The sequence below is a fragment of the Manis javanica genome, chromosome 2, assembly GCF_040802235.1.
Source record: "Manis javanica isolate MJ-LG chromosome 2, MJ_LKY, whole genome shotgun sequence".
NCBI lineage: Eukaryota > Metazoa > Chordata > Mammalia > Pholidota > Manidae > Manis > Manis javanica.
Window position 1 is genome coordinate 211,182,542 of NC_133157.1, and position 17,371 is coordinate 211,199,912.

The 17,371-nt window shown below is 36.5% G+C and overlaps 1 protein-coding gene across 1 annotated transcript in view; it reads right to left on the reverse strand.

Annotated features, from left to right (window-relative positions):
• LOC140848036 (serine/threonine-protein kinase TAO1-like) overlaps nt 1-17,371 on the reverse strand; it is a 404,763-nt gene that overhangs the window by 108,830 nt on the left and 278,562 nt on the right. Inside the window, exons 15-18 of the mRNA XM_073230114.1 lie at nt 16,027-16,263; nt 7,871-7,999; nt 5,171-5,374; nt 3,459-3,698 (exon numbers count right to left, since the gene is read on the reverse strand). Coding sequence (XP_073086215.1) covers nt 3,459-3,698; nt 5,171-5,374; nt 7,871-7,999; nt 16,027-16,263 — 810 coding nt within the window. The remainder of the gene's footprint in view (nt 1-3,458; nt 3,699-5,170; nt 5,375-7,870; nt 8,000-16,026; nt 16,264-17,371) is intronic.

Sequence of the window (17,371 nt, forward strand, 5' to 3'; positions counted from 1 at the left end):
ATTCAGGTGGTGGAAGGAAAGGGGCACTAAATTTGTTTTGCCTAAGTAAAGTAAACTTACAGCTCAAGTGGAGAGCATTTCATTAATGTTGCGGTCATACTGCTCAGTTAAGATGGGTAAGTTTTGGGCCTGCTTCTCCTTAGGGTTTACTCTTTAGCACCACGAGCAAAAACCTGAAAGTCAGCTAACTAATTTTTCAAAGGTCAAAGAAAAGTTATGAGGCAAGGGAAGGGACAACCCTTCTTGTGGTAATGATAACAGACATGAACTACATAAACATTTTTGAGATAAAATAATTTGAGTTCAGAGACAGAATAACTCTGGCTTTAAATCACAGGTTAATTATTCTATGAACTCAAGGTTCAACAAAACTTAGCAAGATGAGATCTATTTGATAAGGTGTACCCATCAGGCCTACAAGTAACAACACTCATTTGCTACACAAAGGCAGAACCTATAGTTGAAATTATTTACCTCAATATATATACTGCCAGATATTGAATGGTTGACTAAGTGTGCAAATGTGTGTATGACCAAACACTCTTGTCAGGGAACTAGTTCACACTCTTTGCTCCAATACTACAAAATCAAATATATATCCTTTTCTGCATTTTACACCAATTGAGGTACTAAGTCATAGTCATGTACCTTTATTCAGTGAAGGGTCAAGAAATGTCTAGCTAGAAAGACAAACTCTTGGTTTAGTTACTCTTAGCACTGCTCTTAAATACTGCCCTTGGGTAATAAAATTCCTCCAAGTTAGCCAGAAATGGAACAATGAAATTTAGAATTCTCTTCTGACTTTGTGTAACAGCCTCCATTCTTTAAAAAACTTTTAAATATTCAAATATATTGCCAAGAAAACTATAGTCACTCCATATCACTAGCTAATGACAAAAAGGAATGCCCTGGAAAATTTTTTCAACAAGATTAATACTTATACCAAGAACAAACTATATTCCTCAATGTTTCACTCAAGTGAAAGCAGGATAAACATGTTCCAGTTGTTTCTTAATCACTTATTACTGACAAAACATCACCTAATGGCAGATGAAGAAATGGCAGATAAACAATAGGTGTTTACCCACGTTATTCCTCAGAAATGGTGCCCCAGTGTCTACAAATACTGTCAGCTTACCTACGTGTGCAAACTGAAGTCCTCCTATCCCCCTTAAAGTCTTGGAGAAAGTTGGAATAGTTGCAGCTATTGAAGTTGAACTACTACTTAGTAAGTACAAATTTACCTAAAAAGGTTACAACTATTACTTATGTAAATGAAATGACATGATGTTAAAATAGAGTCTGTTTTCTCCAAGAAGGGACTAGGGTTACCAAAGGGAAGGGGTTGGGGAGCATGGGTGGGGAGGGAGGGAAAAGGGGATTAAGGGCACTATCATTAGCACTCACAATATAGTGGGGTCACGGGGAATGCAGCACAGCACGGAGAAGACAGCAATGACTCTATAGTGTCTTACTACGCTGATGGACAGTGACTGCAGTGGAACTGGATTGTATGAATGAATGTTGAAACCACAATGTTGTTCATGTGAAACCTTCTTAAGATTGTTTATCAATGATACCTTAATTTAAAAAAAATTGTCTGTTTTGTTCAAATTGTGCAAGTATATAGATATATACAACTAAGAGGAACATGGTGATTTTCTTTCCGACTAAAGTAACAGAACAATCTCTTTTATGGAAAATCTTGACCTTATGTATCATGAGAGGGACGCTTCCTATCTGAAGTCTGACTACGATGGTGAGACATTATCTTTCCCCTCGATTTTTTAACAGTATCTGTGAAAATCAGACTAGTGTCTACAAGCATTCAAACTGAGAAGGCTGCCACAGCAGGGAACCAAAAGGGAGGGTTAAACAGCAAACAACTAACCTCTTCCAAGCCCCAGAGAAATGAAGTCGTATCAGATTTATGGTCTGACCAAAGAAAACTAAACAAGCTTTCAGGTTGGTTTACTTCTGGGCGCTGCTCACTTTAAAACTGTAATTCATTTTATAGACATGCTTTAAATATCTTTTGGTGGGAAACCCTACTATGTACCCACTACAAAGACAAAGTAAATCTGGAAAATCATTATGAATTCTGATTGTCATAAGCATTAACTAATGACGATTATGAGGGTAGTCAACGTATGAGCCACTCTGTAAACAATGTTCATTAGCTGTTTTGAAGATACAGCAAAGTATAAAATTTGACTTAGATTCACAAGGAAAGGGCAAATCTTAGCTTTGGTTCTGTGTTTTGTTCAGGACAACTTGTATGAATGGAGTTGAATAGGAATCAGAGACACCACTAGGTGTGGTTTAGCTTCTGGTTTGGACACAGATTACTTCTGTGAGTGAATTTCACTTCACTTTAGGAGAGTTATTCAGGTAAGTGTTGTTACCTGATAGTTTTATAGTTAAATTGTCAAAGAGTTTGAAAAAGGGGATAAAGAAGATAGTGTGGAACCGGGGCCTTATTGGATGTAAATACAAGTTTACAATGTGCAGACATGTACAGATTAACTGAGGTACTACTGTGGGTGACAACATATATAGTGGGTCATTTTGGTTTTTTGTTTATTAAGATTCATGTGATTATACTTCACATATTCATTACAAGTTATAAAATTTGAAAATTCCTTGGAATTGTTAACTCTGGTTGATTTTGGTAGAGGGGGCTGGACCAGGTGGCCTAAAGAACAAGGAGAGGGAAACCTTTAACTTTATAATAAATACACTTTGGCATCATATAAATATATTTCTCTATCAAAGCAAATACAAAATTTAAAGTCCTTTCATATTATATATCACCAACACTTGTCTTTCCTTATTTGTCTACAAGAGAGCATATAATACCTTGCTTCACTCTGATGTACTAATTAAAAATACACTCCAACTACACATGCCCTGGTCTTACCTATGTTACCAAACACAGAAAGAATGGGAGTAACAGTGTGATAATTCCACTATTCCTCTAAAGATGAGTATTGACAATGAAGGGAGAGGGGGTAAAAAGGCATTTTTCATTCACTGGTTTCTGTACTAATTAAGAACTTACTGCCTCTTTTGGATACAAATCACATTCAGAGAAATAAGATTCCAAAACTATAAAACTTGGAACAACAGAGAGAAGCCAGCAGGTTAGTATGTTTATATGTAGACTGTAGTATCAACACTGGACATTTGGGTACACTTAAAATGAGAATTTTGAATCTTATTTATGACACGTTCCACAGTTAAAAAGTTCTGGCCATTTTTTGGTACTCTGCTGAGAAATACACAAGCAGAAGTCTGTAGCCATAGACCCTCTACACCAACCCTAACCAAACATGCTAAAAATGAAAAGAAAAAAGCTTATTTAATTTCTTGATGACAGACATCTGGCTTAGACTTTTACTGTTTACGTGATGCCTTTTATCTGTTCTCCTTTGCCAAGAAGCTTAGGCTAAAGGTACCTTCAGACTCTGAGGCTGCTGTCGAACCTGCATGACATGCTTCCGCCTAAGTTCTCGCTCTCTCCGTTTATTACGCTCCAGCTGGTCACTGAGCTCGGTTTGATGCTGCAGACTCATCAACTCACAGCGCATCTTCTGCACTGTGTTGAGGTGGGGGAACTCCCGTTCTTTCATGGACTCATGCTGTCGCAGCAGCATTGCATGCTCTAAGTCCTTGTGAGCCTTTCTTTTATTTAATTCCTAATCCATAAAAAAAGACAAAGGTGAAATTTGCTGATGTACAATGCCAGGAGAAAAAAAATCCTTGAAATGAGTTCATAAGTGGAAAGCTGTCAGAATACCTACCTCATGATCAATAAATGTTACTACAATTTTTTTCAGTTTAAAAGATCAAATGTACAACACACACACATACACACATTCTCTCTCTTTTTCTATGTAGAAGGAAGTCAGACGTACCGCCTTTGCCTCTGCTGCCCCTTCTCCAGGGGGCCAACATTTGGTGCATGTTTCCCAAGCATCCCCCACGCTTATCGTGACACAACTATTACACAAAAAACATACAGTTTTAAAATTGAACAACAAAATATATTATAGGCATATAATATGCTTTCTTTACCTAAAAATATAATGGACAGATTTTTAAAAAATTTTTATAGGAAACTTCTGCTTTCTGATGCCATAAGTTTTTCTATTTCTTGTTTTATGAAAAATTTTCAATAAACATCTACACATGATACACCATATAATTATGTTTACTATTTCTTTAGGATAGAATTCTAGAAGCGGATTCGATGGGTAGAAGATACGTGCAAATTAAATGGTTAAAGCTGCTGAATTATGCCTCCAAAATAGCAGTGTCAATTTATATTCTTACCAACATTGACCACTTTACCATGCCACTACTAGGACTTACCAATTTTCTAGACCGATCTTATCTAATTGATGCAATTGTTTTCATTTGAATTTCTTTATTACTGAATTTGAATAATTATGTTATACTTGAAGTTTATTTTAAGCCACTCTTGGAAATAAATTGATCTATGCTCATAGGTATACCTGATAATGAGAACTGTTGTTTTCATTGTCATAAGTTTCTACATATTCCCAATGAATAATTTCATGATTATACAATTATGTTAAATGGTAGTATATACCTTCATGGCACCCATTTCGGATGAAAAGGCATCAGTTATCCAATTAATTTTCTTATATTTAAAAATTAACAGTTCTTTCATTCATGGAATTAATATTTATTATATATTTACTTAATACATATTTATTGAATACCTATTATGGGCCAGCCACTAGCTACAAGGCCTGGATATATCTAGCCACTGGATATAAAAGCCCTGAACAGAACCTGGGACTTCATCTAATTTCCATTCTACTTGGGGAGAGAGAGATCCCCATAAAAAGTGTGTGCACGTACGTGTGTATGTGTATGGTGTGTGTGTGTGTGAGAGAGAGAGAGAGAGAGAGAGAGAGAGAGAGAGAGAGAGAGAGGAGTGCAAGAATATTTAAAGAAGGGAGGAGGATTTGGAGATCAGAATTGAGGAGATATGAAGTGAGGGAGAAGGTGAACCGTGTGGGCTGGGTTTCAGGGAAGAAGGACTTAGGCAAAGGCAAGCAGAGGCTCTCTAAGGCCCTGAGGGTGGGATGTGACTGACATATTTTCAGGAAGATTCTGATTTCACACCATTTACACATACCTCCCTGACAAGGTCCTGCTCCAAGTTATGGCACCCGAGTAACAGCTTTCTTTCGAAGCGACGGCATTGCAGCTCTAGGTACCGTCTCTGACGCTGAAGAAGATTGGTCTTTTCCTCTTCTTGGAAATGCTGTATGTTCTCTTTCTGCTTTGAAAGCCATTCCTGTTTTTCTTTTCTTGGGGTGCTCTTGTTTTCATTCAGCTCCTGGCAAGATAAAAAACAACTGAGTTCAAAATACATAAAAATTAACTACACGAATATACTATTTGCTAGCTGGTAATCTTCAGTAAAAGTACTTAATTTGTGCCCTCTCTCATGGGCAGGCAGGGCAATGACCTTAAAGGAGGTAGGTAGTATTTTTCTGTTTCTGGAGTTATCCATGAAGTAGGACAAGAAAAGAGAAAACATACACTAGAAAACACGCATACTTTTTAGCTTTGCACAGCTATATTTAGGATGGCTCGTAGCTTTGAAAGGACACAATGATTGGTGAATGAAGTAATACATCTTTATTTAAAGTCCTCCAAAAAAGGGAATAAGACAGTGCTTTCAAGTTAAAATCACACATGAATTAAAATTAAGGTTAAAACATAGTTATGGCTCACTTCTTGGTTTCAACAATAGAAATGCTAAGTTTTTGGCAAAGTTAAGGATGGGTTCAGTATAAAAGACCGGAAATTAAATGGAAAATCAACAAAACTAAAGGAAAATAGAGACCTTTTAGAATAGATTCAGCACTATAACCACTGAAAAAGGCAAGACCAATGTTTTTCTACAGCATTTCAAATATCATCTCACAAACTACCTAAAAAGAATGTATTTATACTGGACAAGATGAGAATATTGACAATACATTCAATGATGCAAACCCGAGGATGTTAATTAATACTAGCATATTTCAACCTAAAATGCATCAACCTTGCAGAGAATATAAATCAGCCATCTTTCCTAGGTCTAAGATGATTATTTTTAGAGACTGTTAACCTATGGTTCTTCATCTGTTGTTCAAGAAAGAAACCAATTATTCATTACTTTCATTGATAAGATATTCAAGCACATAAAAATAAAAAACACAAAAGTTTGTAGTTCTCAACTTAAGGATGTCAATGAGAAGACAGGGATAATACAGGCATATACAGAATCACTTGGCTATGTTTTTCAAAATCTTTTGCCAAGGAAATTTCCCACCCACAGGACTATAGTATGTCCCTTCCTCTACACTGATAATAATCATTCTAAATGAACATACACACACACACAGACATACGCAGACACAAAACTACCTTCTAAAAGAAAACGGACTTATTAGACTATGAATTATATGCTTAAAGGATTATCTAAAACAACATATTCATTTATAAAACTGAAACCTCATTTCACTAGGAAACAACTATAGAACTGCATTTTTTTGGATATTTATTTACAGTTGGGAATCCTATTTACCATCTTTTCAAATTCCATGTTCTAGTATTGACTTTAGCTTTTAGATTACAGTAATGGGAATACATAGCAGGTTATATTCTTCAAACTTAGAAAAATCTTATCAATGAACCTCACTCAGCAGGGTATATATAGCAAGGCTTTGTGCCACCAATGTCCTTAATAAGACTTATTTGTCTAAATATAGGTCAAGTTCCTACACACATAAAAGCACAATACCAAAGAGATTATGGTTATTTTATCAAGATTAATTTATCTGTGTGATAATAATTAATTACATGGACTAAAAATTTCAGTCCATCAGTCTGTAAAAGAGGGTGTAAACTGGGGAAGTCTCGATGGGTGGGGAATTTCCTTGGCAAAAGATTTTGGAAAACATAGTCAAATGATTCTTTGCGTATATGCCTGTATTCTCTCTGTCTTCTCATTGACATCCTTCAGTTGAGAACTACAAGTTCATGTGCTTTTTATATTTATGTGTTTGAGTATCTTATCCACAAAAGTAATAAAGAATTGGTTTCTTTCTTGAGTAACAGGTGAAGAACCATAAGGTCAATAGTCTCTGAAAAATCATCTTATACCTACAAAAGATGGCTGATTTATATTCTCTGCAATATAATAAATATGCTGTAGTTGACACATATCATTTTCCTGTCCTGACCACTATCCTGAATAATAATCCCCTTTCAGAAATTGCCTTAGGACAACATGGCTTTCCTCACAGTTAGACTAGATCTGCGATAAAAATAAGTTCAAGAAAGCAGCACATAAAGGGCAAACACACATGAAATCCTGTAGCCATAAAGACATAATTAGCATGCTTTCCTATTAAGGAAAATGGGATGAGAAGAAATGCCTCTTATCCTTCTTCTGTGTTAAAATCAGAATAAGAACAAATTATTGTAATCTGAGCCCAAAGTAAGAAGGTATGATTTACTTTTAAAGGAAGAGATGTATGGCTCTTTTTCACAGCTAAACTATTTTTATTTCCAGTGACTCAATTACTTAAGAAGTGCTTAGGAAAGCTACTAAATAATAGCTTTATAAAATAATTCACATTTTCAAGAGAGCACTTTTTAGATCCCACTCAACTGAGGATCTCAGCCATTGAAAAGTAATAGGTTATAATCTATGTCCTCACTTAAAAAGTGGTGGCCACAAAGAAAAGAAAAATTTATCTTAATGGTTCTATGAGTAGATCAATATTGGATATAACCAGTAAGCAGGTAAGTGGCTTGAAAATTTTTATAAAGTAAATACCTCCTTAAGCTGTTCCTTTCGAAGTTTGTATTCTCTCTTCTGGGTCTTCAAAAGGCTATTCAGTTCTTTCTTCTGCTCAGCCTGAATACGTTGCTGAAATTTTTTCGCCTCGTTGGACATCACTTTAGCCTATAGGAAAATTTTTAAATGGATCAAATTAGCTAAGTAGATAAGCTTCAAAGCAGCAGTTTAATACACATTAGCAAGGATATTTCCTCCCACCTAAGAATATAAAATCAATATAATCATTACCAAAACAAGAATATCCAATAAATTATTAAGAAGTATTACTCAGCATCCTTATGATTTGAATTTCAGACAACCACTAAAATGGAACTCATCTTTAAAATGCTGATCTTTTACATGCTCAGTGTTTCCACCTTATTTCCCCCAGTTAAGTGGAGTATGCTGCCCGACCCACCCCACTAATAAAACAAAACAAATGTAATTAAGTTATGACCTTTTATCTAGCTTGACTTGTGTATTAAACAATGTAATACATCATCTTCAAATTAAACCCTGACTTTTAATTTGTATTTTAAATAATATGAAAATGTTAAATATTAAATACCTGTATATTATTATTTTATTTCTGATGATACATGCAATAGTTGACCCTTAAACAATGTGGGGATTAGGGGTGCTGACTCCCAACAGAGTAAAAAAATCCTCGTATAACTTTTCATTCCCCAAAAACTTAACTATTAAAAGCATACTGCTGACTGGCAGCCTTACTAACAACATGAACAGATATTCACACATATTCTGTATGTTGTATAAATTCTATACTGTATTCTATAATAAAGAAAGCTAGAAAAAAGAAAATGATCTTTTAAACTGTCTCCCAAAACATTTTCCAAGACCTTTATTGAAAAAAAATGTGTATAAATGGGCCTGTGCAGTTCGACCCTATGTTATTTGAGGGTGAACTATACATATCCATTGTAGAACATTTAGGAAATACAGAAAAACACAAAGAAAAATCTTGCATGATTTTACCACCCAGAGATAACCAATATAAACATTTTGGTGCATACCCTTCCTATTTTTCTCTAGGCATGTATAGATATTGATATAAATATATAAAACAAATATAAAATCATATTGTACATCCTGTTTCATGAATTCCTTTCCCAAAAATGTTAGTATCTACCTCTTTACAAAGTATTCAAGAAAGTACAACACCAAACAGGATTCTAAATATTTCTACATTCTTTCACCAAATTATTTCAAAATCAAATATTCATTTACACCAGAAATTATTTTCCTAAATTCTCTGTTCCTGTGAGAGAGTGATTCTTCTTTTTTTTGCAGGGAAGGGTGAACAGGACAGGTATAAATGCCCCAGGGCAGACTAGCCAGACATATTTTAAGATATGGTGTAAATTTACTGAGAAGTTTACATTTTACTTGACAACTGTGATTATCAAAATAAATTGAAACTAATGGGACACCTGGGAAATTAGAAATCAGTTTTCACAAAAGACTCCTAAAAAATGCACCTTTATCATACAGTAGAATGATACTTACTTGTAGTAAACAAATGGGTTAAATCTGAATCTGAAACCCTCTTAATTCCTCTTAATTTAACATTCTCTGTATACAACAGTACTCTTCAATTCTTCTGATATAAAAATGCTACTAAAAATTTAAGGTTTCCAAAAAGGACATAGAGAATGATGAATGTTTTTTGACACCTAAATCACCTACTAACTGATTTATCAAACTTCTCAGATAACCAAAGTACCCAAGGCCTAGAACAGAATACTTAATGACTTTTTTTTTCATTAAGCTTTCATTGATATACACTCTTATGAGTAAGATGTGTACTCATAAGGTTTCAAATGAAAAATAATGTGGTTACTACATTCATCCACATATATCATCGAGTTCCCCCCATACCCCATTGCAGTCACTGCCCATCGGTGTTGTAAGATGCCACATCACTACATGTCTTTTCTGTGCTACGCTGTCTTCCCCATGATCCTACCCACACCATGTATACTGATCGTAATAGCCCTCAATGCCCTTCTCCCTCCCTCCTCAACTGCCCTCCCGCACCCCTCCCCTTTGGTAACTGCTAGTTCCTTCTTGGAGTTTGTGAGTCTGCTGCTTTGTTCCTTCAGTTTTGCTTCATTGTTATACTCCACAAAAAAGGGAAATAATTTGGTACTTGTGTTTCTCTCCCTAACTTATTTCACTGAGCATAATACTGTCTAGCTACATACATGTTGCTGCAAATGGTAGGATTTGTTTCTTTCTTATGGCTGAATAGTATTCCATTGTGCATATGTACCAATTCTTCTTTATCCATCCATGTACTGATGGAAACTTAGGTTGCTTCCATATCTTGGCTATTGTAAATAGTGCTGTGATAAACATAGGGGTGCATATGTCTTCTTGAATCTGACAACTTTTTTTCTCTGGGTAAATTCCTAGGAGTGGAATTCGTGGGTCAAATGGAATTTCTATTTTTAGTTTTTTGAGGCACCTCCATATTGCTATCCACAATGGTTGAACTAGTTTACATTCCCACCGGCAGTGTAGGAGGGATCCCCTTCCTCAGCATTCTAGCCACCATTTGTTGTTCCTAGTCTTTTCGATGTTGGCCATGCTAAATGGTATGAGGTGATATCTCATTGTGCTTTTAATTTGCATTTCCCTGATAATTAGTGATATGGAGCATCTTTTCAAGTGCCTCTTGGCCATCTGAATTTCTTCTTTGGAGAAGCGTCTGTTCATATCCTGTGACCATTTTTTAATTGGGTTATTTGCTTTTTGGGTGTTGAGGCATGTGGACGTTTTACATATTTTGAATGTTAATCACTTGTCGGATATGTTGTTTACAAATATAGTCTCCCATACTGTAGGATGCCTTTTGTTCTGCTGATGGTGTCTATTGCTATACAGAAGCTTGATGTAGTCCCATTTGTTCATTTTTGCTTTTGTTTCCCTTGCCCAAGGAGATGCATCCAGGAAAAAGTTGCTCATGTTTATATTCAAGAGATTTTGCATATGTTATCTTCTAAGAGTTTTATGGTTTCATGACTTACATTCAGGTCTTTGATCCATTTCAAGTTTATTTTTGTGTATGGGGTTAGACAATAATCCAATTTCATTCTCTTGCATGTAGCGGTCCAGTTTTGCCAACACCAGTTGTTGAAGACACTACCATTTCCCCATTATATGACCATGGCTCCATTATGGTATATTAATTAAACACATTTTCTTGGGTTTATATCTGGGATCCCTAGCCTGTTCTATTGGTCTTTGGGTCTTTTCTTCTGCCAGTACCAAATTGCCTTTGCAGTAGAGGTTGAAGTTGAGGAGCATAATCCGCCCCCTGCTTTATTCTTCCTTCTCATGATTGCTTTGGCTATTTGGGGTCTTCCATGGTTCCATATGAATTTTAGAACTATTTGATCTAGTTCACTGAAAAATGCTGTTGGCATTTTGATAGGAATTGCACTGAATCGGTAGATTGGTTCAGGCAGGATGGTCATTTTGACAATATTAATTCTTCCTATCCATGAGCAAGGGATGTTATTTCCATTTATTAGTATCTTCTTTTTCTTAAATATCTTGTAGTTTTCAGTGTATAGGTCTTTCACTTCCTTTGTTAGGTTTGTCCCTAGGCATTTTATTCTTTTTGATGCAGTTGGGAATGGAATTGTTTTCATGATTTCTCTTTCTGCTAGTTCATCATTAGTGTTTAGGAATGCAAGAGATTTCTGTGTATTAATTTTGTATTCTGCCACTTCGCTGAATTCAGTTCTTAGTACTAGTAGTTTAGGGGTGGATTCTTTAAGATTTTTTATGTATAATATCATGTCATCTGCAAACAGTGACAGTTTAACTTCCTCTTTACCAATCTGGATGCCTTTCCATTTCTTTGTGTTGTCTGATTGCTGTGGTGAGGACCACCAGTACTATCTTGAATAAAAGTGGAAACAGTGGGCATCCTTCTCTTGTTCCCAACTTAGAGGAAAAGCTTTCAGCTTCTCACTATTAAGTATGATGTTGGCTATGGTCTTGTCATATATGGCCTTTACTATGTTGAGGTACTTGCCCTCTATACTCATTTTGTTGGTATGTTTTTACCATGAATGGATGTTGAATTTTGTCGAGTGCTTTTTCTGCTTCTATGGAGATGATCATGTGCTTTTTGTCCTTATTTTAGTTAATGTGGTGGATGATGCTGATGGATTTTCAAATGTTATACCATCCTTTCATCCCTGGAATAAATTGTACTTGATCATGATAGACGATCTGTTTGATATATTTTTTACTATGATTTTGTTGAGTGTTTTTGCGTGTATGTTCACCAGAGATATTGGTATACAATTTTCTTTTTTTCTGGTGTACTTAGAATTAGAGTGATGCTGGCCTCATAGAATGAGGGTGGAAGTATTCCCTCCTTGTCTACTTTTTGGAAAGCTTTAAGGAGGATGGGTATTAGGTCTTCACTAAATGTCTGATAAAATTGAGCAGTGAAGCCATCTGGTCCAAGAGTTTTAATTTTAGGTAGATTTTTACTACCAATTCAGTTTTGCTGGAGGTAATTGATCTGTTCAGATTTTCTGTTCTCTTCTGGGTCTGCCAAGGAAGGTTGTACTTTTCTTGAAAGTTCTTCATTCCTTCTGGGTTATCAAGTTTTTCAGCATACAATTTTTCACTGTATTCTCTAATAATTCTTTGTATTTCCATAGTGCCCATAGTGATTTTTCCTTTCTCATTTGTAGACACTCTTTTTTTCTTGATAAGTCTGGCTAGGGTTTTTTCTATTTTGCTTATTTCGTCAAAGAACCAGCTCCTGCTCTCATTGATTCTATTGTTTTATTCTTCTGGATTTTATTTAAGCCTGCTCCAATCTTTATTATGTCTCTCTTCTACTGACTTTGGGCCTCATTTGTTCTGCTTTTTCTAGTTTTGTTAATTGTGAGTTTAGACAGTTCATATCGGATTTTTCTTCTTTCCTGAGGCAGGCCTGTATTGCCATATACCTCCCTCTTAGCAGAGCCCTAGCTGCATCCCACAGATTTTGCATTGCTTGATCTGTTTTTATTCGGTCATTGATCCATTGATTATTTAGGAGCATGTTGTTAAGCCTCCATGGGTTTGTGGGTCTTTTTCATTTTCTTTAAGTAACTTATTTCTAGTTTCATACCTTTGTGGTCTGAGAGGCTGGTTGGTTCAACCTCAATATTTTTGTATTTACTGATGTTCTTTTTTGTAGTCTAGTATATAATCTATTCTTGAAAATGTTCCATGTGCACCTGAGAAGAATGTGTATCCTGCGGCTTTTGGGTGGAGCATTCTGTAGATATCTGTTAGGTCCATCTGTTCTAATGTGTTGTTCAGTGCCTCTGTTTCCTTACTTATTTTCTGTCTGGTTGATCTGTACTTTGGAGTGAGTGGTGTGTTGAAGTCTCCTAAAATGAATGCATTGCATTCTATTTCCTCTTTTAATTCTGTTAGTATTTGTTTCACATATGTAGGTGCTCCTGTGTTGGGTGCATAGATATTTATAATGGTTATATCCTCTTGTTGGACTGACCCCTTTATCATTATGTAATGTCCTCCTTTGCTCTGGTGGCTTTCTTTGTTTTGAAGTCTACTTTGTCTGATACAAGTACTGTAACTCCTGCTTTTTTCTCCCTATTGTTTTCATGAAATATCTTTTTCCATCCCTTCACTTTTAGTCTGTGTATGTCTTTGGGTGAGTCTCTTTTAAGTGGCATATAGATGGGTCTTGCTTTTTTATCCATTCTATTGCCCTGTGCCTTTTGGTTGGTACATTCAGTCCATTTACATTTAGGGTGGTTATCAATAGGTATGTACTTATTGCCATTGCAGGTTTTACATTCATGGTTACCAAAGGTTCCAGGGAAACGTCCTTACTATCTAAGAGTCTAAGCTCACTTAGTGTACTATTACAAACACAGTCTAAAGATTCTTTTTTTTTCTCCTCCTTTTTCTTCCTCCTCCATTGTTTATATATTAAGTATCATATTCTGTACTCTTTGTCTATCCCTTAAGCTACTTTGGGATAGTTGATTTAATTTTGCATTTGCTCAGTAAGTAATTGTTCTGCTTTCTTCAATGTGGTTTTATTACCTCTGGTGACTGCTATTTAGCTTTAGGAACACTTCCATCTATAGCAGTCCATCCAAGATACACTGCAGAGACAGTTTGTGGGAGGTAAATACTCGCAGCTTTTGCTTATTTCGAAATTGTTTGATCCCTCCTTCAATGTTAAATGATAACCTTGCCAGGTAGTGTATTCTTGCTTCTGCTTCATTGCATTAAATATATCCTGCCACTCCTTTCTGGCCTGTAAGTTTTCTGCTGAGAAGTCTGATGAGAGCCTGATGGGTTTTCCTCTGTATGTGATCTTTTCTCTCTCTCTAGCTTCTTTTAATATTTTGTCCTTATCCTTGATCTTTGCCATTTTAATTATTTTATGTTTTGGTGTTGTCTTCCTTGGGTCCCTTGTGTTGGGAGATCTGTGCACCTCAATGACCTGAGAGACTATCTCCTTCCCAAGATTGGGGAAGTTTTCAGCAATTACCTCCTCAAAGACACTTTCCCTTTTCCTCTTTCTTCTTCTTCTGATACCCCTGTAATACGAATATTGCTCCGGTTGGAATGGTCACACAGTTCTCTCAATATTCTTTCATTCCTAGAGATCTTTTTTCTGTGCCTCAGCTTCTTTGCATTCCTCTTCTTCAAATTTTTTTCATTTATCGTCTCCTCCACCATATCTAATCTGCTTTTAAATCCCCACATTGTATTCCGTAATGAATGGATCTCTGTTCTGGATTCATTCCTGCATTCTTGAGTATTTTTCTGTACCTACATGGATGTGTTTATGATTTTTGAAAAATCTCTTTTAGGAAGATTGATGAGTCCATTTTCACTTGACCTCTTTTCTGGTGTTTTGGGGACTTTGGTTTGAACCAGGTTCCTTTGGCACTTCATATTTTGTATGTGACACCCTCTAGGACCCTGAAGGCATACTCCCTGGAGTTACTTAGCCCATGGAGTGATGTCAGGGTCTCACCAGAGCGACACTGGTGACTGGGGGTTGGGAAGAGCTGTTTCCTGCTTCCCGGCTACCCTGCATCTCTCCACAGCCAGACTAGTCAGCTGAGCACACAGGTGTAACCCTCTATGCCTTGCATTTATAGCTGCTGTAGGCAGGACCTCCCTCTGGATGGACTGACACCAGGGCAGGGGCAGCTGGTTTGTAAGCCAGTGCCAACCTGCTGGAAGGTGCAGCAGGCTGCATATCATGGCGGAAGGCTTCGGAGCTGTGTAGCCAGCCAGGGGGATGGAGCACCTGAAGTTCTTGAAAAGTTCCCAACCTGGTGCGCAGAGTGCATCTGGACAATTTTGTCTACTGGTCCTTTCTTCTGAGTTGCAAGCCCTGTGCAATCCTTGCCCATTTAGTAGCCCTCTCACTGTTAGGAAGTCTCTCATACTGTCTGCCTTTCTTTTGTCCCAGAGCAGCTGGATGTGAATCCATTTTCCACAACAGCTGGAATCTCAGTCTGTCCAACTATTCCTCCTGTCTTAGCTTTCCAACCCCACTAATCTTGAGCACCATGCAATATAGGATCTTGCTCCCACAGCAGATCTCCAGGGCTGGGTGTTCAGCGGTCCTAGGCCTCCACCCCGTCTCCACTCCATTTCTCTTCCTTCTTCCAGTGAGCTGGGGTGGGAGAAGAGCGTGGGTACCTCCAGATCATGGCTTTGGTATGTTACATTTTTTGAGGTCTGTTCTTTTCTCCAGGTGTAAGCAGTCTTGTGCTGCCTTCTTTCCTGTTGATCTTTTAAGGTTAGTTGCATTAACAATATTTTCATATTATATGTGGCTTTGGGAGGAGGCCTCTGTCTCACCTCTCAGATCGTCATCTTCAATCTGATCTACCTGACTTTAAACACTGTTACATGATAAAACTGTCAAGTTATCAGGAAATAATTCCATATCGACTCAGCACTTGATATTTTACCTATTATATAAATATTTCTCCCTTTCCCCAATTGACTTGCTGGTTCTGGGGAACAGATACCCTAACATCACAATGCCATCTTGGTTAATTCTGAAATCGTCACAAGGGAGAATAAACACATTAGTAATACTGGTCAGCTACCTCTTTTTCCACTGCCACCTGATGTTTCTTGAGAAGCTTCTTCATTTTTGCAGCAAAGGTGTTACGCTGAGTTTCAAGGTCTTTCTCTAATCTGAGGCGATGCTCATCCATCTTAGCCTTTAACTTTTTTTCCAGATTCATGAGCTGTTTCTGATGTTGCTGTGTCATTCTCTTACAGCCAGACATTTGTTCTCTGAGCTGACTTTCCTGCTCATGTTCTGGCATTTCCCTTGTATCCTACAACAATGGAGAGGAAAGAATGAAGTAAAGCATAACTTTTTAATTTCAAAACCATCTTAGACCAGTCTACTATCAACTAAGTAGGTAACTCATGTAGGAGATCCCACTCAACAGCTTCTAATAAAATTTCATCTGAAAAAGCAGACAAGCTAGCTGGTTCTAAAATTTAAGTGGGAATGTAAAGGACCTGGGATAGCCAAAGTTTTGAGGAGGTATGAAAAGTTGGTAGATGTAAACTTCAGTAATCAAAACAGTGTGGTATTGGTATAAGGACAGGCTGAATAGAGCAAAGGAACACAGTAAAATCTGGAAACAGACCCACATATATTCAGTCAATTGGTTTGCTACCAAAATGTCAAGTTAATTCAAAGAGGAAAGGAAAGTGTTTTTAATAAATCCTGCTTTAACAACTGGTTCTCTGTATTCAAAATAAATAAATGCTTAATCATGCTATACACAGAAATTAATTTGAAAAGAGTCACTAGACCTAAACCTAAAATCCAGAATCATGGAGCAGAGGATAACACAGAATATTGTCATGACCTTGGGGTCAGCAAATATTTCTTGGGTATGACACAAAAAACACTGAGTATAATGAAAAAAATGTACAAACTGGATTCTGGAATAGAGGCAAAATTCAGATAATGTAAGATTAATCATTTAAAGTGAACAATTCAGTAGCATTTAGTATATTCATGATATTCTGCAACCACTGCCCCATTGTAAAGAAAAAAATGTACAAACTGGATTCTTAGAGACAAAATTCACATAATGTATGATTAATCATTTAAAGTAAACAATTCAGTAATATTTAGTATATTCATGATGTTCTGCAAGACTGCCTGTATCTGGATACAAAACATATATAATACTTCAGAAGAAAACCGTGTATGTTTTAAGCAGTTGCTCCCTAATCTCCCCTTCTGGTAACCACCAATCTATTTTCTGTCTATGGATTTACCTATTTTGGATGTTTCATATAACATGTGACCTGTTGTGTATGGCTTCTTTCACCTAGCATGTTTCCAAGGTTCATCCATATTGTATAGGATGTAACACTACTTCGTTTCTTTTTATAGCTGAATAATATTCCACTGTATGCACA